The sequence below is a fragment of the Danio rerio genome, chromosome 8, assembly GCF_052040795.2.
Source record: "Danio rerio strain M-AB ecotype USA chromosome 8, GRCz13ab, whole genome shotgun sequence".
Taxonomy (NCBI): Eukaryota; Metazoa; Chordata; class Actinopteri; order Cypriniformes; family Danionidae; genus Danio; species Danio rerio.
The window spans coordinates 18,651,267-18,665,984 of record NC_141028.1 but is presented as its reverse complement, the minus strand read 5'-3'; the positions used below and the strand labels follow the sequence as shown (position 1 = coordinate 18,665,984).

The 14,718-nt window shown below is 33.9% G+C and overlaps 1 protein-coding gene across 3 annotated transcripts; it reads right to left on the bottom strand.

Moving 5' to 3' along the window:
- Positions 1–2,602: 2,602 nt before the first annotated feature.
- elovl7a (ELOVL fatty acid elongase 7a) lies at positions 2,603–14,087 on the bottom strand. 3 transcript variants are annotated; one of them, NM_199875.2, is made up of 8 exons: positions 13,893–14,087; positions 11,060–11,142; positions 8,861–9,051; positions 8,414–8,494; positions 7,442–7,498; positions 5,966–6,071; positions 5,436–5,572; positions 2,603–3,561 (listed from the first exon to the last, which is right to left on the bottom strand). In NM_199875.2, the coding sequence occupies exons 2-8, from the start codon at positions 11,121–11,123 to the stop codon at positions 3,331–3,333; spliced, it is 867 nt and encodes a 288-aa protein (NP_956169.2). In that variant the 5' UTR covers positions 11,124–11,142; positions 13,893–14,087; the 3' UTR covers positions 2,603–3,330. The 3 variants fall into 3 exon arrangements, with proteins under 3 accessions (NP_956169.2, XP_087118954.1, XP_087118955.1); XM_087262828.1 differs by having other exon boundaries at positions 13,773–14,064; XM_087262829.1 differs by having other exon boundaries at positions 8,861–9,135; positions 10,844–11,142; positions 13,893–14,064.
- Between the last annotated feature and the right edge of the window lie 631 nt (positions 14,088–14,718).

The following is a 14,718-nucleotide window of genomic DNA, read 5'->3' as shown; positions in this document are numbered from 1 at the left end:
CTTTCAAGAAACATTCTTGCAGGTGTGAGGGAAGTTGGAGCTAAAATCTGCAGCACACAGACCCTCTAGAGCCAAGTTTGGACACACCAGCTCTGACAAAGTAAAAATTTTATTAACAACAGAAATGTAACTCCCGAACTAAACATAAACAAGAGAAAGAGGGTTTTAGAAATTAAATGGCACCCACCTCCCTACAGCTTCCAAACACGAAGTTAAGTTTTAATGGCAGATTGTAAGTGGTTTTTAAATGCTTTACAACAGATTTTGACTTCAATAAATTAACCACAACACACTTCCATAACCCAAGTAGGCAGGACAGAGACCACACTCTGAAGGCAAGCTTTAATGTGGCTTGCAACTGATCAGCTTTTAAGCTTGCAGGACAACGAGCAGCAGGTGCAATTAATCAACTTGGATAGATGGATGGATGGATGGATGGATGGATATTCTCCGTTTTCAACTTTATTTTAGTCAGCATTTCAGTACTTTGGTTGCCTGCCATTTTTTTTCAAATATTTTTTGTGTAGTTTTTGTTTTTATTTGATCTTTTATTTTGGTTTTAGTTATTTTAGGTTTAACAAAAATAAACGTTTAACTTAGTTAATGATTATTTTCAGGTAACAAAAATATAGTCAATTATTTATATGTAGTTAAAAACCAACAGTTGCGTAAAAAGAAAATCTAAGTAATCTATAGATAGAATGATAGATGGCTAGCTAGCAAGACAGACAGATAGATGATTCTTACATGGATACATACACACAGACTACAAAACATGTCCCAGGCCATTTCATCACTTGTTACTTTGTTTTAGTCCACGTGGGGGAGCTGTGATCTCATGGTAGATCCATTAGGGCAGGGTTGCCCAATCTTGTTCCCAGAGCTCTAACTTCCTGCAGAATCCTGATCAAACACAACCAACCAACACTTTACCAACAAAGCAGCAACTGAAGGTGCGCTTGGTAATAGCAGACAGGTGTGTTTGATAAAGGTTGCAGCTGAACTCTGCAGGATGGCAGATTTCCAGGAAGTGGATTGGGCACCCCTTAATTAAAGGATCTAGACCAGCGTTTCCCAATTCTGTTCCCAAAGGCACACCAACATTACACATTTTAAATCTCTTCCTTATCAAACACCTGAATCAACTCATTGGAGAGACTCCAAAACCTGAAATGAATGGGTCAGATAAGGGAGACATCCAAAATATGTACTGTTGGTGTGCCTCCAGGAACAGTGTTGGAAAACCCTGATCTTCTAGACCACAATAGAATTGTTTAAGATATACATCAAACTATTATTTTAATAATGTAACACCAATTTAAAAACAAAGAAATGTGACTGAATAAATATAACAAATTATTACTAAACTTTATACATATTGAATAGATTCATTGGATAAGCCCAGGTTTTGCAAAATTTGTTTTCTTCTGGGCCCCGTTTCAGAGAGGAGGTTAAGTGAAAACAGAGCGTGTTAACCATGAAATGAGAGAAGCTCTGGGTTTTACGTTTTTAAAAGAGAGGTAACTTTGACTCGGAGTCAGTTACCGTGGAAACTTACTGTAAACCTAACTTGGTCAGGAGCAGGTTTTATTCTCTAAACTGAGTTTCTGTTGGTATCCTTCCTTTACTTAAAGACAAAGCATCATTTCTCACCCTAGCCTTAGTCATTCATTGCCTACATTTCAGTCACACAAAGAACAAAGCAACAAAAAGGCTTGCTCCTTTTTTTGGGAAAAATTACAGTTAGCTTCAATACCATAGTTTTAAGTTTTACCTTTGATATTACTGCAAAAAAATTAATTATTAGCTTAAATTCACTGACCTTCGACAGAGACGTGTACTGTAACTAGATTAATGGGATCTTTCTATTTTAATACTGCTTACATTCTAAATGTCATATCAACCTCCACCACTTAACAAAAGGTAGACACATACACACGTGCACTTTTACATCTTTCAAAAACTCAGTTTTAGAAATTTTATCTTAAACTGATCAACGTGTGTAAAAGTGGGAACCTTAAACATTCCCACTGAACATTAGGTTGCAGTTATATGCCTTCTTGCTTTGTCAGAAGTGTTGTAGAAACGATACAGTAGCCTATGTTATGTAATTTAATTCAATTACATCTGAAATAACTTTGTGAAAAGTCTAAACATCACACATTACATTACATTTTTTTATTATACTTAAATACTTATAATAGTTTAAATACAAACTTGCACATTAACTTAAGCAGCTATAGTCTCACTGATGCAGTGGTGTTGCTTTTTTAATATATGGTCATATTTGCTAAAACTTTGCATGAGCACATCAAGTTTAGCTGGAGAATAAAAAAGCTAATCTATTTTTTTTCTCATAATATTTGCGCTCTATTGATAATGCCTTTTTATAGTCACTGTGTGCACGCTTGACTCTGAATAATCAGACTTGTTTAACCTCTGAGTTTTTAATCTCTCATTAAGTCAACTCAGAGTTCAAGTTTAAACTCCCGAGTTAGTTGAACCTCCTTACTGAAACAGGCCCCAGGACAGAAATTGAAAATAGCCAGTGAAGTAAAAGTGAATTAAAACCCAAAAAACTAAATACATAAAACAACCAACATAAGTGAATAAAGCATTTATTTATTTCATCATAAATATTTAAAAATGGTATGTTAACAATGAATTTCATTTTACAAAACAATTGCAAGATCCTGTCTGGGACAAAACAGCCCAAGACATTCATAATGGAATGATACACAATCTAAAACAACCACATTCCTGTCCTCCTTCACCAATAGTGCAAGATGAGATCAATGCATCGGCTCCTTAAAGGACATTCACTTTTTTCAGGATGTTGAAAGGCAGACAAAAATATGCATGATGGAGACACATCACCTGGTTGTACAAGGTAGAATTTCCCCAACACTACTTTTTCTCTCTTTTTTTACATAGGAAAAGAAAATGACCAACACTTCGTCGTCTTGTTTGCAGATGCAGTCAAAAATGGGGACACAAACATCCAAATATACAAAAAAAAAAAAAAGTGTCTAAAATGGCAATAAAGGCGAGACTGAAAGGAGCTGAGAGGCTTCTGACTCATTCATGTCTCAATAATCAGGGTCAGTATGCAGAAAACAATGAGGAAAATAAGTAGAAACAGGAGCCCTCGAGGCAATGACAGAGTTCAACACAAATGCCCAGATGAGGGCATAAGGCAAAATTCAAGCCAGACCGAAACGCAGTCGGCAGAGTAACCTTCTTCTCGTGATAAACATTATATAAATATTATAAAAATGAAGCCGAAAGGCTGATTGTCGCATCTAGTTTTGTTTGTGGTGCTGCATCAGTTTACTCTTTCTTATGGTGTATGTCATTGTTGTTCTTTGGACTGATTGTCTTTTGCAGGATTTTAGGAAGCCGCTTGCCTTTTGTGTATGCATGGTGCCAGAAATTGAGGAAGAGGAGGAGGAAGATGATGCCATACAGAGCAATGATGTACATGAATAGAGGATAGGGGTAAGGACAGTCTTTCATGAAGAAGTACTGGCTGATGTGAACGGTTACGAGGACAAACTGGATCTGAAAGAAGTGTGCAAATATACAATAGTGTCAAATGTAAGTCAGTTTAGCTGGAAATAAAAACTAAAAGAGTTCCAAAGTTCTATAGATCACATTTAGGTCAATAGTTCTGGGGTCAGTATGAATTTTAAATATTTTAAAATAAGCTTAAAATTTTATTGCACTATAAAATAACTGATCAAAAATAGTTTAACTTAATTTAATCATTTATTATAGTGATTTTGATGATACATTTTCAGCTTCATTACTCCAGTCTTCAGAGTCACGTGATCTTTCAGAAATCACTCTAGTATTAATTATCATTATTATTATTACTGGTAATGGTAATAAAAGCAATAATGACTGGAGTAGTCATTTTATTTGAAACAGTGCTTCCCAATGGTTTGGAATATAGTTACGGTGGTAGCTGGATTGAACTGCACTATTTACCCACATCACATACTGTATAGTTAACTTTATGCAAACAAGAAAACCTAATTTAATTTAACCATAATTTTATTTACTATGACACTGTTATACACTGTTTCTTTACAATGGATTAAAGTAAAAGACTGTTAAAATTAAAAAGATATCCACTATTTCTCTTTCTTTTATGCTATTCAGGAGTGATCCGACAGGTAACCTCTGCTTCTCTCTATTTAAAGTTCAAAGCAAACTTGAATGCCAAAGCATTTTAGATATGTATATAAAATAGTCCATGTAATATATTAACATCATCTAAATCAATAAAATATACAGTAAATAAGAAATAAATGACACAAAACAGACAAGATCTCTAATAATGATAATAATTGCAAGATTAAAATGTGTAGATTTAAATAAGACAAATGCATTGACCATTACTAATAGTGTACAAATAATTTGCAGCCAGTTTAGACCAGTCATTTTGTCCTCTCTGAGTCTTTAGATTCCAGAATTAATTATTTAATGTTTCTCACACTGTTCGCACAGTTAGCTGCGAAGCCAAGCGATATTAGGCTCAAGTACATTGGATGAGATTTAGAAACCTGGCCGGACGAATTTTCAGTGCCAAAAAGCAGCATCTCTGCTAGTCTGCAGTGCACGTGAGATTACCTGTGGGAGTGTTGACAGGTCTCGCGGGCACAGAACGAAACAAATGAGAAGATTTCCACTACTTACAGATACAAAATAGTTTAAAAGGATGATAATAATAGAGAGAAAAAAAAAAAGTGTCACTAAATGTACTTGGGTGGCCGTTAATATACCCATGTATATTAATGGCCCAAGTAAAGACTGTGTGGGAAGCACTGAAACTACATACAATAATAATTTTACAAATATTTTTTACATTTAATAAATAATTAAAAAAAATAAAAATAAAAGGACAACGACAAAAATAAATAAAATAATAATAATAATAAAACTGACCCCAAAATTTTGACGGGTAGTGTATGCGATTCGAAATCCAATTAAATCAGATTTCTCATACCATTGCAAAATAGATGTAATAAATAGACTTCATTAATTATATACAATAAAACAGTGGGTATGTCAGTTCAAAAATGAATACATTAGGAATAAACAATGAAAATTAATTAGCAATTTAAATCAATAAAATATAAATAAAATAATCTAGATTAATCCAACTTGAACTAATCCCAAAAAAATAAATGGAAAAAAATATATGTAGAAAATTTTACAACAAACATTAATGCACTGAAATGAAAATTTAGAGCAGACTCCAAAAACTAAATTAAATTTAAACTTTAAAAGTTTTTATTAAAATGTAATATAACAATTAATACTATATTATTTACTATAAATACATATTGAAAAGTATAGATAATAAATAAAAGACAAAAAAGACAAATGCTCCTCATCTATTCTAAAAAAAGAACATTGAAAATACATACCAGCTGTAAGGAAGTCAGATGCTTCTTCCACCACAAAAATCTCTGAAAGGAAGGGCCCAGAGCTGACAGCAAATAGTATGTATACATGATGACATGAACAATGCAGTTTAGAAGAGCATGAAATGTGCCCAAGCCACCTGTAAAAACAGCAAGAACATGTATATTAAAGAGACTGGTACCCAACTCTGGTTCCCAAGACTGCCGTTTGATCACGAAGAGCATTTAAAAAAAATGACAAATGAATAGAGTTGAATATTAAAAGTGGTAATGCTTTAAATAATGTTTAGTGTGTGCTTCACAGGATCTTAATGTATCAGCAGGAGCAATGAGTATTAATTGTGTTGCTCTGTAAGTACGAGCAGTCATTGACGTTTTCTAAAAACCACCAAAGATCAGTTTCAGATTAAATAAACAATATAGATTGTTCTACAATTTGTTCCCGCCAGGCAGATGATTTTAACGCACGCACGCGCGCACACACACACACACACACACCAAGTCATTAAGGCATGAAAAAACTAGAGGCAAACCTGGAGAAAACCGCACTCCAAACCACCAAGTAAATGGCATGATGGAATGATGGAATACATGCAGAAACGTGATCTGTTTGGGCTTTTTCCTCAGCACAAAGAAAACCTGGCCAGAAAAGACAGATGAAGAGAATATTAACATTTCATTCAATTTCTGTGAACCGCCAACTTATTCAATATATGTTTTACACAGCGGATGTCCTTCCAGCTGCAAACTCCACACAGAAATGCCAACTGTCCCAACTGGGACTCGAACCAGAACCATGCTGTGAATCGACAGTGCCAACAATTGAGCCACCGTGCCACCCAATATTAACATTTAACATTTATATATGAAGAGTTTCAAAAGTACAGTGGTAGTTACTATATAGCTTTATATGGGTTCTAAATGTTTTGTTATCTAAACCACTCAAACCACATTAATGTAGTAGATTGTAGTTTTATTTGTAAAGCGCATACTAATGCCTCATTTTAATTCTCTATAAAGGAATATCAACACGTTTGCTTACGGTAACTGACAGCATGCCATATATGCTATCAATATGGTTTAAATTGCATTGCTCCTCTACAAGAAAAGCCATCACTCCAGGGATAACTGCACGATTTTAGCCCTGATTTTCACTCACCGACAGGTTGAGAAAAATCATCTACAAATGCCTGAAATTAAAGGGAAATTAGGGCTTATTCATACACCAATTCAAAATCTTACAGAAAAACACACTGGCGTTGACCTACAGCAAATGAGAATGCAAGATAAAAGGGCAGCGAGGAGTTCAGGGAGGAGTTCTAGACGAAAATCTCAGAATAAATAAGCTTAACACAAACAAAGAGACATTTGCCTGACCAGCAGTAGCAGAATTCAAAATTATTTATTGACCTCCAACTTTTTTTTCTTCCCCTACTTGCCATTTCGATAAAAAAAACAGCACACAAACCATCTGAACGGTAAATTATAAAAAAAAAGAAATACTTATTGCAGGGTACCAATACCAGTTTTGCTGATGAATTCAAGTTATTTCCTTATAACTTCTAACCCACGTTTGCAAACTAGACAGACCTGTCGAGATTGTTTCTAGTGTAGTCATGAAGTATGGATCACCCTGTCACTGATTCATCATGATACCTTAGACAATTGTGCAATGTGAAAACCTCTGTGATAGGACAATTTTTAAAGTTGTGCAGCATAAACTGCATTAGTACTACTCAATACTACCATTTTGATGCATTTTTAACCTGAGAAAAACAGTAACATCACCGACTGAAAGTATGTCAAGACTTAACAGATTACCATTTTCTGAATGACAGTACCTTCCAAAAGCATATCAAATAAAAAGAAAATAGACATATATATAAAGAAAGAAAGAAAAACAAGATGTATTTGGCACCCCAAACTGGACTGATAACTGCACTCTGGCTGAATAAATATTCAGTACAGATGTCATGAAACCAATGTAATAAACAGAAAACAGTACTCACTGTGTCCAACATTTCAATGAACTTGGAGAAGTAATAGAGCCAGCAAACTGATGCCATCTGTAGACAGAGAAATGCATGATATGCATCATTCGTTTAGTCATTAGTCACGTGATTTAGACTTGATTGAATCCCTAAATTTATAAAAATCAAAGACAAATTTGTTAGTCCACATTGAGTGCACTGAAAGAGAACTGAATGGTCTTATGGATATACTCTCAAAACGTTCAAAATCTGTAATGTATTGTTTCAATTAAATCAAATCTGATAATTACCAATAGTAACTAATTTAATTAACTGAATTTACTTAAACTCAATTTATTTCTCCCTCCACTGCATATAAATAAAACAATAAACCAAAATTACTTAGAAAATGTCTTGCAAAATTCATTTTAATTTCCAGATCAAAAAAATCATATTATTTTTTTTATGTCGCAATGGTGTTAAGTGTACATAAACATCAACAAGAAACCCTAAGCCCTTAATTGGTTATGTACATTTATTAGTCTTATGCATCCTTTTATTTTAAGCACCTTGGAAGAAGCTTTACAATCTCACATGCTGCATACAATGACAAAAGCATTGCATTCAAAAACATTAGAGATGTGAGGAAATTGCTAAAGAAATATTCTACAAAAACTGACACTATATAACTTTATAGATAATTTAACAAAAAGTACAGTGACGCCAAATAGTATTCAATTCATACAACCCAAATTTGAAATGTGAAGCCTCTTATTTAAATGGTTCTCTTAGAAATAACCATAGAACAACCTTCAAAGTTTTATTCCATTAACAAAAACTAGAGTGCGTAAAGAACTATGTGTGCAAACTCCTGTGTCGAAACAGATGTGTTACGAAATTATGAAGGTTACGTCAAGTCAAACCAACCACATCTAAGCCAAATAACTAAACCTGGTCCCTTTTTACAAGCTTTTCACAAAACAGGTAAGATCACATTTCTTCCATACTCACCCGCATAGCTTTTGGCGATTGAGAGTAGTCTACCAGATCACAGCCAAATGTATACCCCGTTCCCCAGCCTGCCATCAAAAACTGTACAGAAAGAAGATATACAGTGGCTTTAGATTCAACAAATAAAAGAGGGGGGGGGGGGGGGGGGTCAGCTCATTTTGTCTATTGTGTATTGTTCAAAGCAAATTACACTGCCAGAAAAAAGCTACACTCCTACCAGCTGCTCCAGACATTAAGCAAAACATCTTTTGTGATTTTAAGAAGACAGAAGATCATGCAAGCTTGGAACATGAAGCAACAGGTTCACCCATTTGCACAGTGTGCATATGTATCGCATAAAGCAACAAAAAACATAACTCTATGGAATGTAACAAGACACGTCTTTATAAACTACAAAAGCAAAACAAAACAGAATGTTTGTCTGCTAGAAAACAAAATGACAATTACCTCATAGCACATGTAAACGGACAAAGACACAACAAAGATGTTATAAACGATGAGGACCCGCTTCAGATCAAATGGTTTCCGGTTCTCCATTATCTTGGGCCCCAGTGAGATCACAAAATAGATGTAAAATACAATGATAAGCATTTGTGGGATCGGGTTGGACATGAGCAGCCAGCCTTTTGTCCGTGGGTCTGAAATCACATCACAAGAATATCAGCAATCCATTTAATGTCTCCAGGAACAACATCATCTATAGTAACTGCATTAGTTTAGTTCTATAATTAGCCGAGATTAATGGAGTACACTCATCTATGAGGAAATGACATTTCAACAATTTCAGAAACAGAATCAGTAGTTTCACCCACAAAAAAAAAAAAAAAAAAAAAAACATTTAACCTTTGTGTACTGTTCAATTTTACTACCCTTTTTGATGTTTGTGGCTGTTTTGCCCCATTTACTTCCATTATAACTACATGTTCTGATTGCAACGCCTTGAGACCAAATAATCATGCATTGATGCTGGTTTTCCATAAAAGACGTAAAATTTCACATTTTTACTCTTGTTGATCATCAGTTGACAGCATTAACCAAAAAAAAAAAAAAAGTTTAAGTTTTTTTTATATGGAGTAAAACAGCAAACTAAATACACTTGTTATAAACAGCATAAATACACACCTGTTTAACATGTTCTGAGAGATGAGCTCCTCATTTAAAAAAAAAAAAAGAAAACTAGGTTTTTATTTTTTTGCACTGCAACAGTAAAAATTGCTAATTTTACCTGTTCCCAACAGGAATAACCAGCAACAATTGAGAAGGCATAAATATGGTGTCATGGCCATGCAATCAAATAAATGTTTTAATGGAAGTTAAGTGGTGAAGTTGAATGGGGCAAAAACAGCCACAAAAATAATGAAAGGGTAATAAATTAGCCCAGAGTGTATTGTTGAGTTTTTGAAAACTTTCAAAGCATTTACCCCAAAAAATGTGTCAAAATAAGATGTCACTCAAAGTCATTACATTTGTTGAAACACAGAGTTGTAGCTAAATTAAGACTCAAAAATCACCCCAGTTGACAAAAATGTCCACAACAGCACACAAGAGTTAAACATGGACTGAAATGATGATTTTAAATTGAGTAAAGCTAATAGTGTACTTTGCCAAATGACCTTACTTCGAGAGGTATTTCTTGCATTAATTGTCCAAGAGGGATTCTTTTTGTCTCAAAAGGTCTTGAACAAACCCAACCATTTCTTAAAAAAAATAATACATTACATTATATTATATTATACTACTGATTGAAACATGCTGATGATTATTGATAATGCCAAATGTGCATTTTTTACATAAATATTAAAAGTAATGCAAGAGCATAAAGAGAGAGAGAGAGAGAGAGAGAGAGCGAGAGCGAGAGCGAGAGAGCGCGCGCGAGCGAGCGAAGATTATGATGGCAGCCATTAAAGATTTTTTTGGTGCGATTCGCTCGTCACATGACTCAATTCTGACTGTTGGAGATTTTTTTTTTGGTGAATATTATAAATCTTTTAAACGAGGAATTCCTCAGTTTAACATGAATTTTATTTCATTGGGATCAAAAAGGTAATGTTTAATTGTGCTAATCTGTGAATTCGCATCACATGGAAATGTGACCAACAGAGATTGATGGGTCACAAGAGGCCTGAAAAATAAAATAAAATTGCTGCAATGCAAAAAAGAAGATGGAAAAGAAGAAAGATGGAAAGATGGAATGCTTCAACATTTTCAATTTACGGTTATTTGAAATAGGCTGAAAATGTTTTGTTTTTTTAAATATGCTGCAATAGGTCTGTCAATTCAATTTATCTTTATTTCTATAGCAACTTTTACGATGAAGATTGTGTCAAAACAGCTTAACATAGAAGTTCTAGTAAATTGAAACCGTTTCAGTCCAGTTTTCAGAGTTGAAGTTCAGTTTAGTTTAAATTTCACTGCTGAAAGTCCAAACACTAAAGAGCAAATCCATCAATGAGTCAATACCTTACAATAGGCCTGTCAAACTTTCATAAGCAAACAGTTTGTATGCAACCTTTTAGGATAAGCTCAAATATTCCCCATGGACAAAAGAAATGAGTTTCTTCCCAAACTCAACCATTGAACATTACAAGTTGTTTGAGTTCAAACATGGTCATACATTGTTTTTTTCTGATGTCAGAAACATCTTACCTGAACTTTCCATCCACTTGTCAAACAGCTGCACAGCTGTCGATGTAAACTCTTGGAAAGCCATCATTGCCAAAGATCTGAGCCTGAAGGTCAAAAGAACAAAATAATTTTACAATTTCATTTTTCATAAAAATGTAATATCATTTACTTTAGAAGTGACATTAAGAGTTCTTCAGAAGTCTAAAATGAGATTCTACTTGGTTTACAAAGTGGCAGAAGATCATCTACAAACTTAAGTCAACCTCATCACGAGGTGTCATGAAGTAACTTTCAAGAAAGCAAACGTTTAACTAAAACAGCACATTATGAACGACACATTTACATCACTGTTGTGGAATATAGGTACTAAAAGAAATTGCCAGAGTGGCACAATACAATGCCACCATGAAAGATTGTATTGTGGCAAGAAAACACAAGTATTTAAATCCATCGGTCGGGCCATCCTCCATCTTCTCCAGCAAACCCAGAGCCGAACAAGAGAGCGAGTGTTAAGACACAATGGTCAGCAGTGAGTGTGTTAAGGACACAGAAGCCAGGACAGCCCGTAAACTCATGAGGGTGGATAAATGCAGAGCGCTGAGAACAATGTACAGCAATATACCACAAAACAGTTCAGCTCAGATGCGTACAATGGGGACACTCAGTTGCTTTTGACATGATACAACCAGCAGAAAGTGCATTTCAAATTTCATTATTCTCCAATAAACACATATGTGTGGCTGTTTAAAAGAGAAGGAAAAAAATATATATATACAGTTGAAGTCAGAATTATTAGCCCCCTTTTGATTTTATTTTATTTTTTTAAATATTTCCCAAATGATTTTTAACAGAGCAAGGAAATTTTCACAGTATGTCTGATAATATTTTTTCTTCTGGAGAAAGTCTTATTTGTTTTATTTCGGCTAGAATAAAAGCAGTTATAAATTTTTTACAAACCATTTTTGGGACAAAATTATTAGCCTCTTTAAGCAATTTTTTTTCTCGATAATCTACAGAACAAACCATTGTTATACAATAACTTGCCTAATTACCCTGACCTATCTAGTTAACCTAATTAACCTAGTTAATCCTTTAAATGTCACTTTAAGCTGTATAGAAGTGTTTTGAAAAATATCAAGTAAAAAATTATTTACTGTCATCATGGGAAAGATAAAATAAATCAGTTATTAGAAATAGTTTTTTAAAACTATTATGCTTAGAAATGTGCTGAAACAATCTTCCCTCCATTAAACAGAAATTGGTGAAAAAAATAAACAGTGGCACTAATAATTGAGGGGGGCTAATAATTCTGACTTCAACTGTGTGTGTGTATATATATATATATATATATATATATATATATATATATATATATATATATATATATATATATATATATATATATATTAATTTAAAGGGAAAGTTCAAACCAAAATGCTAATATTATATTGACTCTTTAGCACTGGTAGACATTATATTATCATCAAGAACCAATTGTTAGCTGAAAATGTAAGTTAATGTTTTACTGGAAAAAAGCTTATTTTGAACTAATCTTTTTTAGGTGATTCATTATTATTATTATTATTATTATTATTATTATTATTATTAATTTACAAATAAAAAGTACCAAACTAAATAAATTTCACTCATAGATGTCAATTAAGAAATGAGAATTGCTAAAATTGCTTTAGTTTTATATTATAATCAGTTGCAAAACTAGATTATTTGTAGATCCATGAAGCTACAAATAGATAATATCATAGGAAGATTTATACTTGGAACAAACAGGACTGTTTTTTCCATAATGCCACAAGTTTGAAAAGGATGCGTTTTCATTAAACGTTAAGAGGGCATTTTAAACTGAAGGGCCCAAATAAAAACAACCAAAGTCAAAATCACTAACTCAGCAGATGTAAAGAGTAGTGGCAAACATTAACTTCAGGCATTGTTCATCTTGGGAAGCATCAAACCAAGAAATATTTTCCTCCACTCAAACATACTTCAGCGTTTGAAGATAAACTAATACAACATGAGTTTCAGGCTGTACTGGTCCAATTACCTGACGAAAGTTGCCTGCCTAGATACTGTAATCTTTCATACAAGCCTCGACACGCCTGTTGCCATGGGACAGTCAGGTTACAGGTGTGAAAGGAGGACACCACCTTACTCTCCACACAGGTGCATTCAACGGCTGACAGCCCAATACTATCAATACCTCAGAATTTCTTGGGCTTATTTAGCAAAATATGCACAATAAGTTTCCACAGTTTGTGAGCTTTTATCACTAAAATAAATTGTATCACAAACTATTTGATTTATGGAGGCCGGACAAATTATATCCTTTACATGGACGAGTTAAATTCCAGTGGTACGTGTATGAGTAGACATACTGACTTACTTTAGTGTTCTGTGCCAAATGGACACTTTCTCTTACCTTTTAATACTCATGATTGCTCAATGTACATTAACTAAAAGGTTTTCAAATAAATATTTTTAAACTACAGTATTTGTACAGTAATATCAACAACAGTAACGCACGTGTTCTCAAAGTTTGGGTATAATTACACAATTTCAAAGTCTAAAAAAAAGAAACAAACATACACACAAACACACACATCATCAATGGAGAGACGCCACCTGACAGCCTTTTAGTGGCCATAAGTCAGACTTTCAACACCAAACAAATTATTAAATAAACGTTAGTTCGTGTTAAATTGTTTAAAAGTTGTTTGACCTATTAAATGGCTCAAAAGCCAGTGTTCACTCGCAAGGTTTAAAGCCAAAATGTCCACATTACAGGAGATCAACAGAAAGGATTTCCAAATGAATACAGGTGCGCGTGCACCTGTCTTACCGTGACAAAACAGATGAAAGTCCCGATATTTGTGTATTCCCACACACACCCCAATGTTCTCCCGCGTTCACCAAGGGCTCTGGTCTTCTGCCTCTCGGCTAAGTAAAGTAACGCTACTTTAAAACGTAAAAGCAAATGGTTTGACCGCAGAACCTTCATCAATTCATCTTTCAGATGCGGGAGTTCCGTCTTCAATGAGATAAGCGGCCAGTGGGCGGAGGCTTTCGCCTCATTTCGAGACTGGACCCTCTGATTGGTCAAGAGTCGCATCAGAACTTGGAAAACCTGGATGCTATTGGCTGTGTGATTCCCATTTAATAGAGAAACTTATGAGGTCAAAAGTTTAGCGTTAATGATGACTAGGGCCAGGGATATTTTTTGATATTTCTGTGCAGAATGTTGTAAAATAAATCTGCGGAATGATTTTGGGTGTATTGTGATTAAAAACGTAAAATGTTTAATAAAAAATATCCATTTTAACACTTATTTAATGTTGACAACGCAAAACCTATTAGATCCATTTATCCAGCAAAACTCTCTTAAATAATATGTCTACTATATATATATATATATATATATATATATATATATATATATATATATATATATATATATATATACATACATATACACACACACATACATACATACATACATACATACATATATAATAAAAGGCAGGAAACATTACTTTACAAACAGTATTGTAAGTAAACCATATAAATATTTTCATATTAGTCAATAATAACATCCATTCATTCATTTTCTTTTCATCTTGGTCCCCTTATTAATCTGGGGTCGCCACAGTGGAATAAACCACCAACTC

Excerpts from the sequence above, each read along its gene's own strand:
- elovl7a (XM_087262828.1), bottom strand. The coding sequence starts at position 11,126 with ATGATGGCTTTCCAAGAGTTTACATCGACAGCTGTGCAGCTGTTTGAC. Across the intron at positions 9,052-11,059 it reads CAAGTGGATGGAAAGTTCAG|ACCCACGGACAAAAGGCTGG; the intron begins GTAAGATGTTTC and ends ATGTGATTTCAG. Across the intron at positions 7,499-8,413 it reads AATCGCCAAAAGCTATGCGG|ATGGCATCAGTTTGCTGGCT; the intron begins GTGAGTATGGAA and ends CTCTGTCTACAG.